We start from the raw sequence: 18852 nt of genomic DNA, 5'->3' as shown, positions 1-18852 counted from the left end.
CAGAGAGTTAAAAGTTACACGCAGATTTTCGACTGCATGGTGGGTCAGCACCCCAACCCCCACATTGTTCAAGGGTCAACTGTATTAACAAATGCATATAAGTAGCAGTCATATACATCCAAGAGGAAATTATCAATTTAGCCTTTTTTTGAGAAATCCTTTCTTTTATGAAACGATGGCATTAACCTCAGAATGCACCCTTTACTGCCTTTTACCAACATTTGTCTACATGAAAAGCATAAAGATAACCTTGTCACAACTGATGCCTGAAACCATTATTAAAAAGAATTTGTTTCAACAAAGTAAATGTGAGGGGACCTCTTGAACTGATCCTTAAGATATTTTAAGATGCTACATGTAACAACAGTGTGATTTAAAATTCATGCTAACTTTACCATCAAGCCACAGTGTTCCTGGCACCTTTAAAACAAAATTTAACCTTGCAAAACAGATCATGGCTAACTAAGATCTCCAAAATCAGTCCTGGGCCCCTAGGGGTGTGTTCCCTAGGAAACTATTTTGTTTCATAATGCTTTGCGTTAACAGACCTGAATTCTGCTGACTTTAAATGAATGACAAAAATATGAAGACAAATCAAGTATTTGGAATCCAACTGTCAGAAGGTTATTGCATACAAGTACTCTCTACAGCATCCTCTGGCTTAAATTACTACAGTTTACAAAATGTCATATATACAACCTCTTTTAGTTTCAACTCTTTTTCAGAGTACTAATTAAGACTATCATTTTACGGACAAAACTGCAAACAACATAAACTATATTTCCCACACCCAAAGATATATTTTTATAACCTGGTTTCCTATTTTCAGTTAAAGGAATAAAATTAAGGTGGCTTCTCATCCCTTTTTCCCTATAGCTTCTCCAACTATAGTAACGCAATTTTTTCTTGAGACATTCCTAGCTGATTAACAATTTGAAATTGAATTAAGAAACTGCTTTTAAAAGTAAAGTGTAAATACAACCATTTTCAAACGAAAAAGATTGGGGCATTGTTCTCTACACCTATTAGCTCTGTCTATAATCTTAAATTAACCATGTCCTGAAATCCTGAAGACTATTACATTTCTATCCACTAGTCAAACATTTAAGGCTATATTAAAGTTTCATGTGTATTAAAGTCACACTGAATTTTCTATGGGAAAGGCCAAATTTATTCCAAAAAATAAATCCATTACTAGAAAGGAAAACCTATGTGCAAGCTTCTCCAGCTAGACATATCTTTTCTAGTAAGCTATCACTTTAAACATGCAATTAACTTTTAAAAATCAGGTAAGAGCTGTTTACTTGTGCATCTCAAGATGCCTAAGCGGGATCTGTTTAGATTTGTGATAAACATGTAAAAACAAATTCCAAAGGATCTGGATAAAATCCTAACTCACGACTGAATGTCAAGTAGTCCAAAAATTCCAGGAAATTAACATTTTAAACGTTCCTAGTGACAAGCAGAAAGTGTTCATGAAACATCCTGGAGTCTACAGCTAAAAATTGGTCAAGCTTTGCTGAGAAGTTTAAACGGGCCCTAGGAAAAAAGTCCAGAAGAATCGAAACCAAAGTGCCAAAGAAAATACCACCATTGCTGAAGGAACCAACACATGGATGAAACCATTTCCTCCCCACACCACTGTAAGCTACCTAAGAAACCTTCATGCTGATGCTCTAGGGAAACACTATCAATTCTACACTGTTCACACCCACAAATATAACTACCTGCATACCTACTGGAGGATACTCTTACTAGGGAACAGCAGCATCACTCAATTCATCCAAGTTAACTGTATGTCAAACATTGCTCTGGCGGCTTCATTTATTACTCACATCAACTTTGCAAGAGGGCATTATCTCATTTACAGATGAGATAACTTAGAGGCTGAGAAAGCTTAGAAGCCTAGTAACTTGTCAGATTTTTCAGGAGAGGAAAACATTACTTGTCGGGCTTCAAATCCAAACCTGTCTCATTCTATACTGGACCCTGGCTTCTTGGTAGAGCCCTAACTTTTTCTGCAGGCTTAAAAGCACTAATGCCATAGAAAATTCCTTACCTAACTCCACTTATCCCTCAACTAACAATGACAACTTCATTTTGAGCATTTTGGCTACTACTGTTCCCCCTTCCAACATTTAACTGTCATGACAATATTAATGCCAGGTGGCCTATTAGTATGTATCAAACATTCAGCTAGGCAATTTATAATTAACATTTACCGAGCACTTACTATGTGCCAGATACTGTTTGAATGTTTACAACAACCTCATAAGGTAGGTTCTATCACTATCTTTATTTTATGAAGAAACGGAAGCACAGAAAACTTTAATATGCACAAAGCCAAATGGTAAGCAACGAATCCAGCATTCAAATCAGTCTGCATGGTTCCACCACAACTCAAGCTCTTAAACGTTATCATTCCTACCTCACAAGAGAATTTATACAGGGTTTCTCATTTAATCCTCTCAATTCTGTGAGTTAAAGATTATCAATCCCAATTTATAGATGAAGAAATACAGGCTCAGAAAGGTGAAGTAATTTACCTAAAATCACACAGCTTTAAGTGGTTCAAGACAAGTTAGTCAAGACTTGAATCCATTTTTGTTTCACACCTCCAAATTGTTAATACTACACTATATCAAAGAAGGATGAAAACTACAAAAAGCAAGTGAACAATAAAAAGGCACAGGTATCAATCTATGTAGTTTAATATGGTCAGTCACTTTTGAAAATTTCTAGTCTATATACAGGCTCTTCTTCAAACTGTTTATATATAAAAAAATGTGACGATAGGGAGAAACCGACAAAAATGGTCTCTTGATGGTCAAGAATAACGGGACAGAAAACCCCACACGTTTTTAAGAACTGTATAATCTTTCACTATGAAACCACAAAATTCATATTTGGCCACAAAATACAGAGACAGACACAAGTAGGCACCATTCTCCTATCTCACAACCACCCCCTCCCACCTCAGTAGATAATGAGAATCGGCTTTATTACTCATGCTCTTCCTCCTGAGAGATCAAGAAACAAAAGCAACATGAAAGAATCCACCTACTTTAGGCTACCCTCTTAAATCTGGTACCATTCTGAAAACAAGCTCATAAACATACATTAAATGTTAGAAGGTATTTAAGATGTTTCTACCAAGAAACAAGTATATGAATGCATTTAACATTCTTTGTCTCATGTGCAGAATGGATTTGCCTTTCTTAAATCAATAAACTTAAAAGAGAGGAAAAAGGCTCAGAAAAGTGATTTTCCTTATCACCAAAAACATCACTGCTTTCAAACGTTTCTCAAGACCCAATTAGACAGTATAACTCCTCTGCAGTTATACACTTTAGTATTTCAGAAAATGTCTTCCGCCAATTATCCATCCAGAGTAAAATTTGTCAATATAATCATGCCTCTCATCATATTCCCTACATAGCGCAGAGGTCTCAGATAGCAAAAACAAGATTACTGCATCTATAAGAAACACCCATTTCAAAATTACTAGTCCTAGTCAGACAATCAAGCTTACATTCTCAACAATGGAAAAACAAATTAGAAGCAGCCAGCAAGACTGCAGCTCCTTTATACCAGGCACATATTTTTTAAAACAAATTATACAAGAGGAAAAAACTGTCATTTGTTAAGTATCTTTTATAGTATTTTGCAGCCCGGTTAAAGGCAGAAGAAAAAAAAATGATCACGCACAAGTCAGAAGTCAGTCCAAAGAATAAGTGTTGTTTCAGGAGGGGGAAAAAATCACTTATTCGCAGTTGTTCAACAATTTTAAAAATAATCAGTGCTGTGTAGGAAAAGCATTAAATATTTTAACGAGGCCAGAGGGATCATGTAACATGTGAATGACGATCTAATGTGTCCAAAGTGTACAGTGAACAAACAGGTTCCGCTGTCAACCTCCTAAATGATGTTTTGAAATAGGGTGGAACTTTAAGAAAAGCACTCACCTCATAACATTTCATTAAATTCACTGGGTTTTCTTTGTGAATTGAAAAACAATGAGTTCTTTCCCCAATGCTAGAGATAATAAAACATGGCTTGCTTTCTTATAAATGAATCCTGCCACACACCACATCGAGGCTTGAAACGCCAATATACAGAGATGCAACCCCATCCCCTTGTCCCCCATTTCCACTTCCCCTCGAGTAATTCCTTTCAAATAGCTATTTAAACATGCACAGACGCTATCTGAAATGAAAACTTCCCTCCCATTCCCTAAGCTGAAGAGAGCAGGAATTCCTCAAAAAAGCTGAATCAAGCTCAGTCACCCACAGAACCTCAATCTCTCAAATGCCCCATGTTACCAAAATAAAAGCTGGATACCCTAAGTAAGCAAATCCTTGGGCACTTCACATACACAGTAAATAAGTAAGCTCACGAAAATAAAAAGGTGGAAAAACAAAGACAACTTAAAAGCAAACCACCACACCCTCAACTCCGCGTTGCAACCGGTCGGCCAGGGGCCTTTACCTTCATTTTCCATCGAAACTGCACTCGGGTTGATGGCTACAAAGTCTTTAGTGTCAGCCACGGCCACACTGGGAATAGAGAGGAGAGGAGGAGGACAAGGAAGAGAAGCCCCCGGAATCCCAGGCTGTCACCCCCGCTCCCGGCCACGCGTCCCACGGCTGCTCCCACCACCCCTAGCAGCAGCATCTGCAAGAGAAACCAGGAGAAGCGGCGCTGACGAGAGGCTGAGGAAGGAGTTCCCCGCCCAGCCACTATCTCGGGAGCCCCCTCCCCAAGATCCCGCACCCGCCCCGTCGTGTGCCCGCAACGTCCCCAGCTCACGCCAGCGGGGCGGCGCCCTAGAGATGCCCCCCCATCCAGGGGATCCCCGAACCTCCCCTTCCTTCAGAACCTGGAAGTTTCTAGAAATGGGGGCAGGAGGTAATACTGGTACCCACCCAAAGCCCCAGACAGCCCTCCTCCAGGCTGCGGGGTCTCAGCCGCGGGGCTCGCGGGGGCGCCCCGCGCGCCTCGGGAGAAGAGGAGCTGCTCGCGGGGCAGCGGTGCGAGGCGGGAGCCTGCTCCCGGCGTGAGAAGAAGCGAGCGGGAGGGAGGAAGGGAGGGAGAGAGGGTGGGCGGGCGGGGAGGGGAGAGGAGAGGAGGTGAGGGGACCCGTCACGGTCCGCCGGGCCGGCTCCGCGAGGCCGTGCTGGTCTGCTCCCGCCTCCGACTCCTGCGCTCCGCCCCTCCCCGCCGCCGGCCGCCCAGTCGCGCCCCGCACTCCTCGGCCAGCCGCGAACCCAGCTTTGTCACTATTACTTCCGCTGAGAGAGGTGCGCGCAGGCGCATTCGTGTTCACGGGCTGGGAAGGCGGAAGTGAAGTGAAGGCCGAGACTTCGGCCCGGAATGGACAATGTTTGGGTTTGGATCCGTCCGGTAGGAGGTCGCTCGGGGTTGGTGGCCCGCCCTGTTCTTGCCGGCGCCTCCCTTACCCCAGGGACAGTGTCCGCCCGTTTATATGCACCCCCTGAACGCGAGGGTCGGAGATTCGCCCACGCCCCGTGTCGGCCACGCATTCCCGTGGGGCGGCCGCGGGGTCGGCCCAAGCTGACAGTCATGGCCGCTGTCCCCGAGGCGTTTAAGCGCTCTCTACAAAGTTTGTAGGGGAAGCTGCTCCTGTCGGGGTGGCAGTCACAATCTCAGCAGGCAACGTTGAGGCCCGCGGAAGGAAGGGGCGAGGTGTCCATGCTCCTGCCAGGGACTGGAGCACCGTGAGCAGCCTCCCGAGTCTCGCACTCTCACTTGCAAAACCCTGCACTGACTGCTTGGTTCTTGCGGGAGCCAGTAATCGCGGGGCGACTTCCCAAAATTCTGTAAGGGGTGTGCTTAGTTACCATGTGTAATGAGAGAGCAAGGTTCAGCCTCAGAGAGCTCCAGGGAGAGCTAATCTTTTTCGTTCGTTTGTGGTATATGGAACTGGGGAGAGGCTGGAACAGCAATTAGAAACCAGTCGTACAGCGGTCGAAGCCAATGAACGAGCACTTCTTTGGCCGCTGTACCTTTGTCCAGTGTCAATGCCTTTTCACACGTAAACATTTCACTTGCTCGGCATCTTACCCAGACCCCTAATAAGTGCTTTTTAATGAACGATTGGTTTTAATAAACCGTGGTGAGCCAGACATACAATGTTGAACAGAAGTCCTCTCACACCCATAACCACTAGAGGGCAGGGCTTCACCTACTGAGTTGGTGATCATCCTCCAGAGAACTCAAAAGAAAATTTCCGTATATGCTAGATGTGTTTTTCTCCATCAACACTTAGACACTTTACAAATTTGCTTTTTGTCTCAGGTCCTGTAACATATCGCACTGTGCTCTCTAACCACACGTTCAACATCAAAATTAACGGACGGGGTTGCCTGTGTTTCTATATTTGTTCCCAAGTAAGTGGTACTAGACTAGGATTGAAAATTCTGTACAGCTTTCTAGATTTACCTTTCTTTTAAGAAATATTGAACTTTTATTCAGCGAGGTCACTTTTAAAGATGAACCCATAAAAATCACTATCAAGTAGATTTCTAGTCTTACGAGTTAACTATGATCCACCTCTGGCATGCATGGTCAGTGATTTTTGTCTGCACAATGACAGAGCCAAATTAACGGACGGGGTTGCCTGTGCTTCTATATTTGTTCCCAAGTAAGTGGTACTAGACTAGGGTCGAAAATTCTGGGCGGTTTTTAGATTTACCTTTCTTTTAAGAAATATTGAACTTTTATTCAGCGAGGTCACTTTTAAAGATGAACCCATAAAAATATCAAGTAGATTTCTAGTCTTAGGAGTTACTATTTATGATCCACCTCTGGCATGCATGGTCAGTGATTTTTGTCTACACAATGACATAGCCTGTGATTTGTACAATGATTGTGATCTCTCGTAATCAATTTGTAACAGTTATTACTGTACATATTCAACCTTGAAACAGCATTATATTAGAAACAAAAGCACCTAAGGTAGGAAATTACACAATATAAACACTTTGATATTAACATATGCATTTACAAAATAGAGGGTAACTGTACAGAATTTGGTATTGGGTCACTTTAGCTGAAACATTTTTCTAAAGCAACTTTTCAGAACTATCTGTTGTATTAATATACTGCAATACTCTAGCATTAACACTGAATCTGTAACTCCTCCAAAAGATTTATAGCTCCATGGTTTATTCCTAAAATGACTTAAACTGAAATTTTACTTTTGGTCCCCTAAATTATGAAAATCATTGTTCCTATTACTAAGCCAAAAAAGAAACTGGTAAGATCAAGATCAACTTTACCAAGAAGAATTGACCAATTAGTCATTTTATATAAAAAACTTAAGCATCTGGAAATTTTGGTGTCTGAGGGGGTTCTGGAACTGATCCCCTGTGGACAATGAGGGATGACTATATACATATATATGTCATACACACACATATGTATATGTATAGACAAACATATACACATATATATGTATATTCATACACCCACACATACATACACACTAGCCTTCTTTCAAAAGATTTTTGTAAGAATCTCATAAAGTAAGTGAACACAGGTTGCAAATTACAAGCACTATGGAAGTATAAGATTATTATAGAGAGAAACAAGCAAATCCCTGGAGTGTTAGCTAGCTACAATGGGATTGATGGCAATGAAACATATTATTTCCAAGTTTCAGCTTATTGCTTCCATAGAAATCAAAGCTCTAAAAATTCTTTCTACTCTCCTTTTGTCCTGAATATTTAACCTACAAAATTAAATGCATCTGATGCAAAAAGTGGTCATGTGCAAGAAAGGGAAATTTGGCAGGCTTCTCCGCTTGGGAGAAATATTACAAATGGGAAAGATTGAAGAAGCATGGTCATGACATTCTAATTTTCTTTATACTGTGCTTTATTCCACAAAGGATGTGCGGTATCTTGTTTTTAATATCAAATTTGATAGCTGCATTTTTATAAACCTGGATGGTACAAGAATATGTGGTTCTTTAGGGATTTAAAAATTAAAACTTGGAAAAAATTATTTTAAAATCTTTCCTCAATTAATTAATGTCTTCTTTTAAAGGCTGTTTTAATGTTGTTTAAAGTACCAGAGGTTAATAGTTAAGAAATTTCACCTAGCTGCTAGAAAAGAAATTGTAATTTTATTTTAAGTTGAACATTTTATTTATTTACTTACTTACTTAAGAGACAGAGTCTCTGTCGCTGAGGCTGGAGTGCAATGATGCCATCATAGCACACTGCAGTCTTGAACTCCTAGGCTCAAGAGATCCTCTTGCCTCGGCCTACCAATGTGCTTGGGATTAGAGGCATGAACCACCATGCCTGGCAAAGTTGGACATGTTAAAAACATATAAAGATGCATCACTTTATTTTTATAAGCTAACCTACTCCAACAGAACAACAGAAGTATTTTTCTTCTTATAAGATAAAGGACATGCTAAATGTCAACTTTAGAAAACTATAGTTTTATTGCCAAGAGTGTTGTACGAAATCAGTTCCTAACAAACATCTACCAGAATTGTTATAAATCTGCCTAGTTCCACGTTTTGGCAGTGCTGGAAGATTAAAAGTTGGAAGCAAGAATAAAAACTGAAGGACTCATATGAGCTACTTGTGTTTGGTTGGTTTTAATAGCACCCAGATCCAGATCCCCAAGTACTCTACAAATATTTTATCACTCACAAAATTCCATAGCCTCTTTCACACTTGCTAGCATTTTAAACATGAAATATTTGATGAAACTGAGATGAAATGAGAGAACTTATACTCTTAATTTTTATTGTTAAAGAAGTTTATTTCAAGTATGACATAGTCTCTCCATTCATTGGCTCAGATTCTGAGCCAGTGGTAATATTTGGGATCTCTTATATACTACGAGTCTTCTGGATTAGACATGAGTGTGGATGGGATGCATGTGAAAATAAGAAAGAGGTAAGAGCAAAGTGAGTGTGAGTCCCATGACCAAGAGTACCATGACCAATGAACTTCATCATTTCCATGGAAAACAGACATACAATATTCCAAATTATATAAACTACAGGATTTGTTTTGAGATACAAAGGTACCCATTTAAATGATAATATTCCACCTAGTTTCCAAACTAGCATAATTCACCTCTGGCCCCAAAACATTTGACAGCAGTAAATATGTAATAAAGACCTATTAAATAAATGGATAGCCTGAAAAATGTTTATCGTAAATATTTTTTGTTGAATCTACTTGTTTCCTATGATCAAACTAAAATCCAAGCTCCTACTTTCCTGTAAAACCAAGAGGACTTAGAGGATTTTTAAGAAGTTTAAGGGTTTCTGGTGCATCTCACACCTGTAATCCCAACATTTTGGGAGGCTGAGGCAGGAAAATTGCGTGAGCCCAGGAGTTCAAGACCAGGCTGGACCACATAGTGAGATCCTGTCTTTACAGAAAATAAAAGCATTAGCTGGGTGCAGTGGCACACGCCTGTGGTCCCTGATACTCAGGTAGCTGGGGTGGGAAGATTGCTTAAGCCCAGGAGGTCGAAGCTGCAGTGAGCTGTAATCATGCCACTGCACTCCAGCCTGGGGGACAGAGCAAGAACCTGTCTCAAAAAAAAAAAAAAAGAAGTTTAAAGAATAAACCTACATCTCCAAAAACCACAAAGGGGTTAACTAGGACAACATTATCTGAATGGGAATAAGTCCTAATTGTTGTAAGAAATGCTCGATATTGAGCACTGCCCAGAGCAGATAAAATTGCACACCGAGATTTTGAGCACAGGTAACCATTTGAAATTAAAAGATAACGGTGTTGAGGTGCTTGTTTCCATGCATTTGAGAAATTTTAGCTGAGCCTGTGCTTTTGATTTTGATGGCATGAATATTAATGCCTGACAAAAAGCATTATACACTAGGTCTTCGAATAAGGTCATTTTGTTCAACATCATTTCATTAAATGATGAGAAAAAAAACATCAATTACTGGTGGGGCCATTGTATTGAGTTTGCACATTCTCCCTGTGTCTACATGGGTTTTCTCCAGGCATTCTGGTTTCCTCTCATATCCCAAAGTTGTGCATGTTAGGTTAATTGGCGTGTCTAAATTGTCCCAGTGTGAGTGAGTGTGTGTACATGTGTACCCTGCGATAGAACGGCATCCTGTCCAGGGTTGATTCCTCCCTTGAGTGCTGAGCCGCTGGATAGGCTCCAGCCACCTACAACCCGGAACTGGAATAATTGGGTAAATAATTACCTTGTTTTATTAATCTTTCTTAAATGTATGTATAACTCACATTTATTTCAGTGTTTAATATTCGAAGTGTTTTGGAGAGCAGAGCAAGATGGCGGAATGGAAGCCTGTACCATTGATAACCCCCGACAGGAAAACACATTTTAACAACTATCTGCATACTGGAAAGTTTAACAACCAACTGCATACCATCACAAGAACCAAAAATCAGAGCAATCGGAGTACCTGGTTTTATATTCGTATCACTGAAAGAATCATTGAAGAGAGTAGGAGAGACAGTCTTGAATCACAGACACCACCCCTTCCCCATAACCTAGCAGCAGCCCTGCTACACAGAGAGTATATGCACTTGGGGGAGGGAGAGTACAGTGGCTAGTGGTCTTTCTATTGAACTCAGTGCTGCCATGTCACAGTGGAGAGCAAAGCCATGCTGGGCTCAGCCAGCACTCATGCATGAAGGGACAATTTGGACCAGACCTAGCCAGAGGGGAATGGACCATCCCAATTGTCAGAACTTGAGTTTTTTGGCAAGCCTCACCACCATAGGCCAAAGTGCTCTGGGGTTCTAGGTAAACTTGAAAGTCTGTCTAGGACACAGGGATTGCAGTTCTTAGGCAACTTCTAGTGCTGGGCTGGGATGGGCTTAGAGCCACTGGACTAGGGTGGTACATGACCTGGGGAGACACCAGCCAGGGAATCTAAGGGAGTGCTTGTGCCATCCTTCCCCCAACCCCAGGCAGCACAGCTTGAAGCAACAAAAGTGACTCCTCTGCATATGAAGAGGAGAGCAAAGAAGACTTTGTTTTGCATCTTGCATACCAGCTCAGTCACAGTAGGATATGGCACTGGGCAGTCATGAGGCCCCCATGCTAGACCCTAGCTCATAGATGACACGTCTAGACACACCATGGGCCAAAAGGTAAACCGCTGCCTTGAAGGGAAGGATCCACACCTGGCAGGATTCATCACCTGTGAATAAAGAGCCTTTGGGTACTAAATAATCAGCCGCAATACCCAGGTAGTGCATCATGGCATGGGCCTTGGGTGAGACTCTGAGACGTGTCTTCAAGTGAGACCCAGAACATTGCCAGCTGTGGTGGCTATGGTGAGAGACTCCTCCTGCTAGAGAAAAGCAGAGGGGAAAGTAAAGAGGACTTAGTTTTGCACTTTAGATACCAGCTCAGTCAGAGTGGGTTAGACCAACAAGTGGGCTCTTGAAGTCCCCAATCCCAGGCCTAACCTCTTGGATGGCATTTCATGACCTTCCCTGGGCCAGAGGGAAGCCCAGTGCCCTGAAGGGTATGTCCAAGCCTGGCAGCATTCACCACAAGCTGACTGAAGATCCTTTGAACTTTAAGTGAATAGCAATGGTGGTGTAGAAAACCACCCATGGCCCAGTGATAGTGGTTGCCACAGGGAGAGGCTCCTCTGCCTGTGGAAAGGGGAGGGAAGAGCAGGAAGGACTTTGTATTGTGGTTTAAGTGCCAGCTTAGCTACAGTAGAATAAAACATCAGGTAGACATATAAGGATTTTTGACTGCAGTCCCTAGCTCCCATACACCATCTCTGGACCCACCCAGGGCTGTGGGTAACTCACTGCCCTGAAGAGAAAGACACAAATCTGGCTGGCTTCACCACCTGCTAATGGTAGAGCCCTAGGGACTTGAGTGAACATGAGTGGTACCCAGGTAGTGGTTACAGAAAGCCATGGGCAAGACCTAGTGCTGTGCTGGCTTCAGGTCTGACCCAGCACAGTCCCAGTGGTGAGGGCCAGGGAGGTAGTATGTCACTCTACCTGCAGCCCTAGGCAGCTCAGCACAGAGAGACTTCATTTGTTTGGGAAAAAGTAAGGGTAAAGAACAAGAGTCTCTGCCTTATAATACAGAGAATTCTTCAGGATTTTATCCGAGACCACCAAGGCAGTACCTCTACAAGTCTACAAGAACCACAACCTTACTAGGCTTGAGGTGCCCCCTCATGCAGCTATGGCTTAGACCACAATACCCTAGTTCTTTCAAATACCTGAAAAGCCTTCCCAAGGAGGATGGGCACAAACAAGTCCAGACTGTGAAGACTACAATAAATACCTAACATTTCAATGCTTAGACACCAATAAACATCAAGACCATCCAGGAAAACATGACCTCACTAAATGAACTAAATAAGACACCAGGGATCAATCCAGGAGAAACAGAGATATGTGACCTTTAAGACAGAGAATTCAAAATAGCTCTTTTTAGAAAACTCAAAGAAATTCAAGATAACAGAAAAGAAATTCAGAATTTTATCAGATAAATTTAACAAATTGAAATAGTTAAAAAGAAGCAAAACTTCTAGAGTTGAAAAATGCAACTGGAATACTAAAGAATGCATCAGAGTCTCTTAATAGCAGAATTGATCAAGCAGAAAAAATAAATAGTGAACATGTAGAAAGGCTATTTGAAAATACACGGTCAGAGAAGACAAAAGAAATAAGGATAAAAAAGAATGAAGCATGGCTATAAGATCTAGAAAATAGCCTTAAAAGGGCAATAACTCTTAAATTATTGGCCTTAAAGAGGACGTAGAGAAAGAGATGGGGATAGAAAGTTTATTCAAAGGGATGATACCAGAAAACTTCCTAAGCCTGGAGAAAGATATCAACACTCAAGTACTAAAAGACTAGAACACCAAGCAGATTTAACCCAAAGACTACTCCCAAGGTATTTAATATATCAGACTCCCAAAAGTCAAGGGTAAAGAAAGGATCCTAAAAGCAGCAAGAGAAAGGAAACAAATAAAATAAAATGGAGCTCCCAAATGTCTGGCAGCAGACTTTTCAGTGGCAATCTTACAGGCCGAGAGAGTGGTGTGACATATTTAAAGTGTTAAAGGAAAAAAATAAAATTTATTGTAGAATAGTATATCTGGTGAAAATATCCTTCAAGCATGAAGGACAAAGACCTTCCCAGACAAACAAAAGCTGAGGGATTTCATCAATGCTAGATTTGTCCTAAAATAAATGTTAAACAGAGTTCTTCAACCTGAAAGACAAAGACGTTGATGAGCAATAAGAAATCATCTATATGAATATTTACAACAAACCCTCATGACGTGTTTATCTATGTAACAAACCTTCACGTGTACCCCCAAATCTAATATAAAAATTAAAATACATATATATGTACAAACTGGCTGGTAATAGTAAGCACATAGAAAATCAGAGAATATTATAACTGATTGCAAAAACAAACTGTAATTGTGGCATGTAGAGTACTCAAGTAGAAAGTCTAAATGGTGAACCAATCAAAAATGATAACGACAACTTTTCAAGACATAGTACAATGAAACAAAGAGAAACAAGAAGTTAAAAAGCAGGGGGACAAAGTTAAAGTGTAGAGTTTCTATTAGTTTTCTTTTTTTATGTGTTTTTATTTATGCAATCAGTTTTAAGTTGCCTTAAGTTTAAAATAATGGGTTATAAGATAGTATTTGCAAGCATCATCTTGAAAAACGTACAATAGACACGAAAACTGTAAGAAGCAAGAAATTAAATCATACCACCAGAGAAAATCACCTTCACTAAAAGGAAGACGGAAGGAAAGAAGGAAGAGAAGACCACAAAACAACTAGAAAACACGTAACAAAATAGTAAGAGAAAGTCTCTGCTTATCAATAATAACATTAAGTGCAAATGGACTAAACTGTCCAACCAAAAGACACAGAGTGGCTGAATAGATTAAAAAACAAGACCCAGTGATCTATTATCTATAAGAAACACACTTTACAGGCTGTGCACGGTGGCTCATGCCTGTAATCCCAGCACTTTGGGAGGCAGAGGCGGGTGGATCACCTGAGGTCAGAAGTTTGAGACCAGCCTGGCCAACATGGTGAAACCCCGTCTGTACTAAAAATACAAAAATTAGCTCGGCGTTGTCGCAGGTGCCTGTAATCCCAGCTACTCCAGAGGCTGAGGCAGGAGAATCGCTTGAACCCAGGAGGCAGAGGTTGCAATGAGCCAAAATCGCACCGTTGTACTCCAGCCTGGGGGCCAAGAGCAAGACTCAGTCTTAAAAAAAAAAAAAAAAAAGAAAAGAAAAGAAAGAAAGAAAAGAAACACACTTCACCTATTAAGATACACATAGGCTGAAAATAAAAGGATGGAAAAAGATATTCCAAGCCAATGGAAACCAAAAAAGAGCAGGAGTAGCTATGCTTATATCAGACAAAATAGTTTTCTTGACAAAAACTATAAGAAGAGACAAAGAAGGTCATCATATAATGATAAAGAGGTCAATTCAGCAAGAGGATATAACAATTATAAATACGTATGTACCTAACACTGGAGCACCCAGATATATAAAGCTAATTTTATTAGAGCTAAAGAGAGAGAGAGACCTCAATACAAAATAGCTGGGGACTTAAACACTCCATTTTCAGCATTGGACAGATCTCCTAGACAGAAAATCAACAAACATCAAATTTAATCTGCACTGTAGACCAAATGGACCTAATAGATATTTACAGAACATTTCATCCAATGGCTGCAGATTACACATTCTTCTACTCAACACATGGAGTAGTCTCAGGGACAGACCATATGATAGGTCACAAAAGAAGTCTTAAGCGTTCCCCAAAAATGAAATAATATCAAGCATCTTCTCTGACCACAATGGAATACAACTAGAAATTAATAACAAGAGGAATTTTGAAAACTATACAGATACGTGGAAATTCAATAATATGCTCCTGAATGACCAGTGGGTCAATGAAGAAATTAAGAAGGAGAATGGGCACAGTGGCTCACGCCTGTAATCTCAGCACTTTGGGAGGCCGAGGTGGGCAGATCACCTGAGGTCAGGTGTTGGAGACCAGCCTGGCCAACGTCGTGAAACCCCCTCTCTACTAAAAGTACAAAAATTAGCCAAGCATGGTGGCCAGAGCCTGTAATCCCAGCTACTCGGGAGGCTGAGGTGGGAGAATTACCTGAACCCGAGAGGCGGAGGTTGCAGTGAGATGAGATGACACCACTGCAGTCCAGCCTGGGTGACAGAGAAAGACTCTATCAAAAAAAAAAAAAAAAGAAAGAAAGAAAAAGAAATTAAGAAAGAAATTGAAAAATTTCTTGAAACAAATGCTAATGGAAACACAACATACCAAAACATATCAGATACATTGAAAGAGGGAAGTTTATAGCTGTAACTACTAAGAGGGAAGTTTAAGCTCTAAGTACCTACATCAGAAAGAAGAAAGAGGGTTGGGTGCAGCAGCTCACACGAGTGATCCCAGCACTTTGGGAGGCCGAGGTGGGCAGATCACTTGAGGTTAGGTCAGGAGTTTGAGACCAGCCTGGACAACATGGCGAAACCCTGTCTCTACTAAAAAGACAAAAGTTAGCTGGGCGTCGTGGCAGATGCCTAGAATCCCAGCTATTTGGGAGGCTGAGGCAGAAGAATTGCATGAGCCTGGGAGGCAGATGTTGCAGTGAGCTAGGCTGCACTCCAGCCTAGGTGACAGAGCAAAACTCTGTGGGGAAAAAAGAAAAAAAAAAAAAAGAAGAAGGAGAAGAAAGACTTCAAATAAATATCCTAATGATACATCTTTAAAAAAATTAGAAAAGCAATAGCACATCAAACTCAAAATTAGTAGGAAAAAAGAAGTAATAAAGATCACAGCAGAAATAAGTTTGAAATGAAGAAAACAATAAAAATGTCAATGAAACAAAAAGTTAGTCTTTTGAAAAGATGAACAAAACTGACAGACCATTAGCCAGACCAACAAAGAAAAAAAAGGAAAAGACCCAAATAAATAAAATCAGAGATGAAAATAGAAACATTGAAACTGATACTACAGAAATTCAAAGGATCATTAGTGGCTAGTATGATCAACCATATGCTAATAAATTGGAAAATTTAGAAGAAATGGGTAAATTCCTAGACCCATAACAACCTACCAAGATTGAACCATGAAGAAATCCAAAGCCTGAACAGTAACAAGTAACAAGATTGAAGCCATAATAAAAAAGTCTTCCAGCAAAGAAAAGCTTGGGACCTGATGGCTTCACTGCTGAATTCTACCAAACATTTAAAGGTGAACTAATACCAATGCTACTCAAACTATTACAAAAAATAGAGGAGGAGGGAATACTTCCAAACTCATTCTACGAGGCAAGTGTTACCCTGATACAAAGAACAAAGACACATCAAAAAAAAAAATCTACAGGCTGGTGTCTCTGATAAATATTAATGCAAAAATCCTCAATGAAATACTAGCAAACCAAATTCAACAATACATTAAAGACATCATTCATCATGACCAAGTGAGCTTATCCTTGGGATGCAAGGATGGTTCAACATATGCAAATCAATTAATGTGATATGTCATAGCAACAGAATGAAGGACAAAAACCATATGATCACTTCAATTGATGCTGAAAAACCACTTGATAAAATTCAACATCTGTTCGTGATAAAAACCCTTTAAAAACTAGGTAGAGAAGGAACATATCTCAACATAATATAAGTTGTGGCTGGGCATGGTGGCTCACGTCTGTAATCCCAGCACTTTGGGATGCCAAGACAAGCAGATCACTTGAGGTCAGGAGTTTGAGATCAGCCTGGCCAACATGGTGAAACCTCATCTCTACTAAAAATACAAAAAATTAGCCAGGTGTGGTGGTGCATGCCTGTAATCCCAGTTACTCGGGATTACAAGAGACAAGAGAATCACTTCAACCCAGGAGGTGGAGGTTGTAGTGATCCAAGGTCGCGCCACTGCATTCCAGCCTGGGCAACAGAGTGAGAAAAAAAAGAGAAGAAGAAAGAAAAGAAAGAAAAAAGTATATGACAGACACACAGCTAGTATTACCCTGAATGGGGAAAAACTTAGAGTCATTATTTTAAGACTGGAACATGAAAAGGATGCCCACTTTTTCACCACTATTATTCAACATAGTACTGGAAGTCCTAACTAGAGCAATTAGGCAAGAGAAATAAATAAAGAACATCTAAATTGTAAAAGAAGAAGTTTAATTATTTTTATTTGCAGATGATATGACTATATATTGGAAAAACCTAAAGACTCCACCAAAAACTATTAGAACTGATAAATAAAGTCAATAAAGTTGCAGGACACAAAATCAACATACAAAAATCAGTAGCATTTCTATATGCCAACAGAGTACAATATGAAAAGAGGTAAAAATAATCCCACATGTAATAGCCACAAATAAAATTAAATCCCTAGAAATTAACTTAACCAAAGAAGTGAAACATTTCTATGATGAAAATTGTAAAACACTGATGAAAGCAATTGAAGAGGATGCAAAACAATGTAAACATATTCTATATTCATGGAATGCAAGAATTAATATTTTTAAATGTCCATGCTACCCAAAGCAGTCTACTGATTGAATGCAATCTCTACCAAAATGCCAATGACTTTCCTCAAAGAAATAGAAGTAATAACATGGAAAACATGGAGAAACGTCATCTCTACAAAAAACTTAAAAACTAGCTGGGCATGGTGGTGTGCACCTGTGGTCCCAGCAACTTGGGAGGCTGAGGTGGGAGGACTGCTTGAGCCCAGGAGGACAAGGCTGTGGTGAGCCATGTTCACACCACTGCGCTCCAGCCTGGATGAGAGAGAGAGAAAGGAGGGGAATGGGGAGGGGGAGGAGGAGGAGGAGGAGAAGAAGAAGAAAAAGAAAAGGAGGTCTTACAATAGGTGAGTAAGTTAAATTGCCACTGGCCAATATCTTCCACCAACTTTGAAAGCTTTGCTGACGGGTTGGTTATTTTAAATTAAAACTGTAGGAAAAATTCTGTATCATATCTGCAGGCCTCTAGCTGTGTTTGCATTAATAGCCTAGGCCTCCTCCCTCCATTTAAATGCTGTATCAATTTCATATCAGAAACATTTTCAGTCTCTCTTTATCCTGCTGCACACTGGGATGTGAGAGTGCTTTGGGAAAGGTAGCATTTCCTCATACCTCCAAAATGGTACATTTTGCGCTTAAAAGTTTTCTATCCCAATAACTGCTGGAAGTCAGATATTTTCTGCAAAGCTTGCTTCTGTGTCTGAACTTGTCCCGTGTCCTTCCAGGCCCCCTGCAGAAATCATCTCTCTCCACTGTGCTTCCTATTGTGCAAATAAATGAGAAAAAAGGCACAAAATGCCATTATGATAATAAATTGGAGAGTGAGATACACAGCCCCAAGGCTTTATGAGGATCCTGCAGTTTAGCCCAGGACAATCATCCAAACAGACCATTAGTCCCACTGAGCATACTACGGGAGATACAGAACCCATATCAATGAGATGGCTTTTGAAATAGATAATGAAAAAGGGGAAATTACAATCTGGCAATATAGTTTATGAGATAAATGATAGAGAAGGGTAATTACAAATTGGCAGGAAAGAGTTTTTGCAACACAAGCAAATTGTTAATCCTTTAGCTTAGAAAATTTATTGCTACAATCAAAGATCAGGTGGAAAATTGGATTAGAAGCATTTACAGTATGCCTTTGGACAACTTTATTTTTCTTCCTTGGTTATAGAAGGTAATGCTTTTGTAGTCTATATCATATTTTAAGTTTTTAATAGTTCTAAATGTCCAATATTTAGGCAAATTGGAAAAATGA

General features: G+C 40.3%; 1 protein-coding gene across 7 annotated transcripts in view; it reads right to left on the bottom strand.

Annotated features, from left to right (window-relative positions):
* ATP2C1 (ATPase secretory pathway Ca2+ transporting 1) overlaps window positions 1-18852 on the bottom strand; it is a 161207-nt gene that overhangs the window by 114514 nt on the left and 27841 nt on the right. Inside the window, exons 1-2 of one of the 7 annotated variants that reach the window (XM_063704178.1) lie at window positions 4926-4971; window positions 4489-4556 (exon numbers count right to left, since the gene is read on the bottom strand). The exons of 2 other annotated variants lie outside the window; for them this stretch is intronic. In XM_063704178.1, the coding sequence (XP_063560248.1) occupies window positions 4489-4494 (6 nt within the window). In that variant the 5' untranslated portion in view covers window positions 4495-4556; window positions 4926-4971. Of the gene's footprint in view, window positions 1-4488; window positions 4675-4925; window positions 5274-18852 lie in introns of those variants that run through there. 4 more of the 7 variants (XM_019023687.4, XM_019023684.4, XM_019023681.3 and 1 more) reach the window with 4 other exon arrangements.

The sequence above is a fragment of the Gorilla gorilla genome, chromosome 2 (assembly GCF_029281585.2).
Source record: "Gorilla gorilla gorilla isolate KB3781 chromosome 2, NHGRI_mGorGor1-v2.1_pri, whole genome shotgun sequence".
Taxonomy (NCBI): Eukaryota; Metazoa; Chordata; class Mammalia; order Primates; family Hominidae; genus Gorilla; species Gorilla gorilla.
The sequence above is the reverse complement of the archived record's forward strand: the minus strand, read 5'-3'. Positions and strand labels throughout refer to the sequence as shown.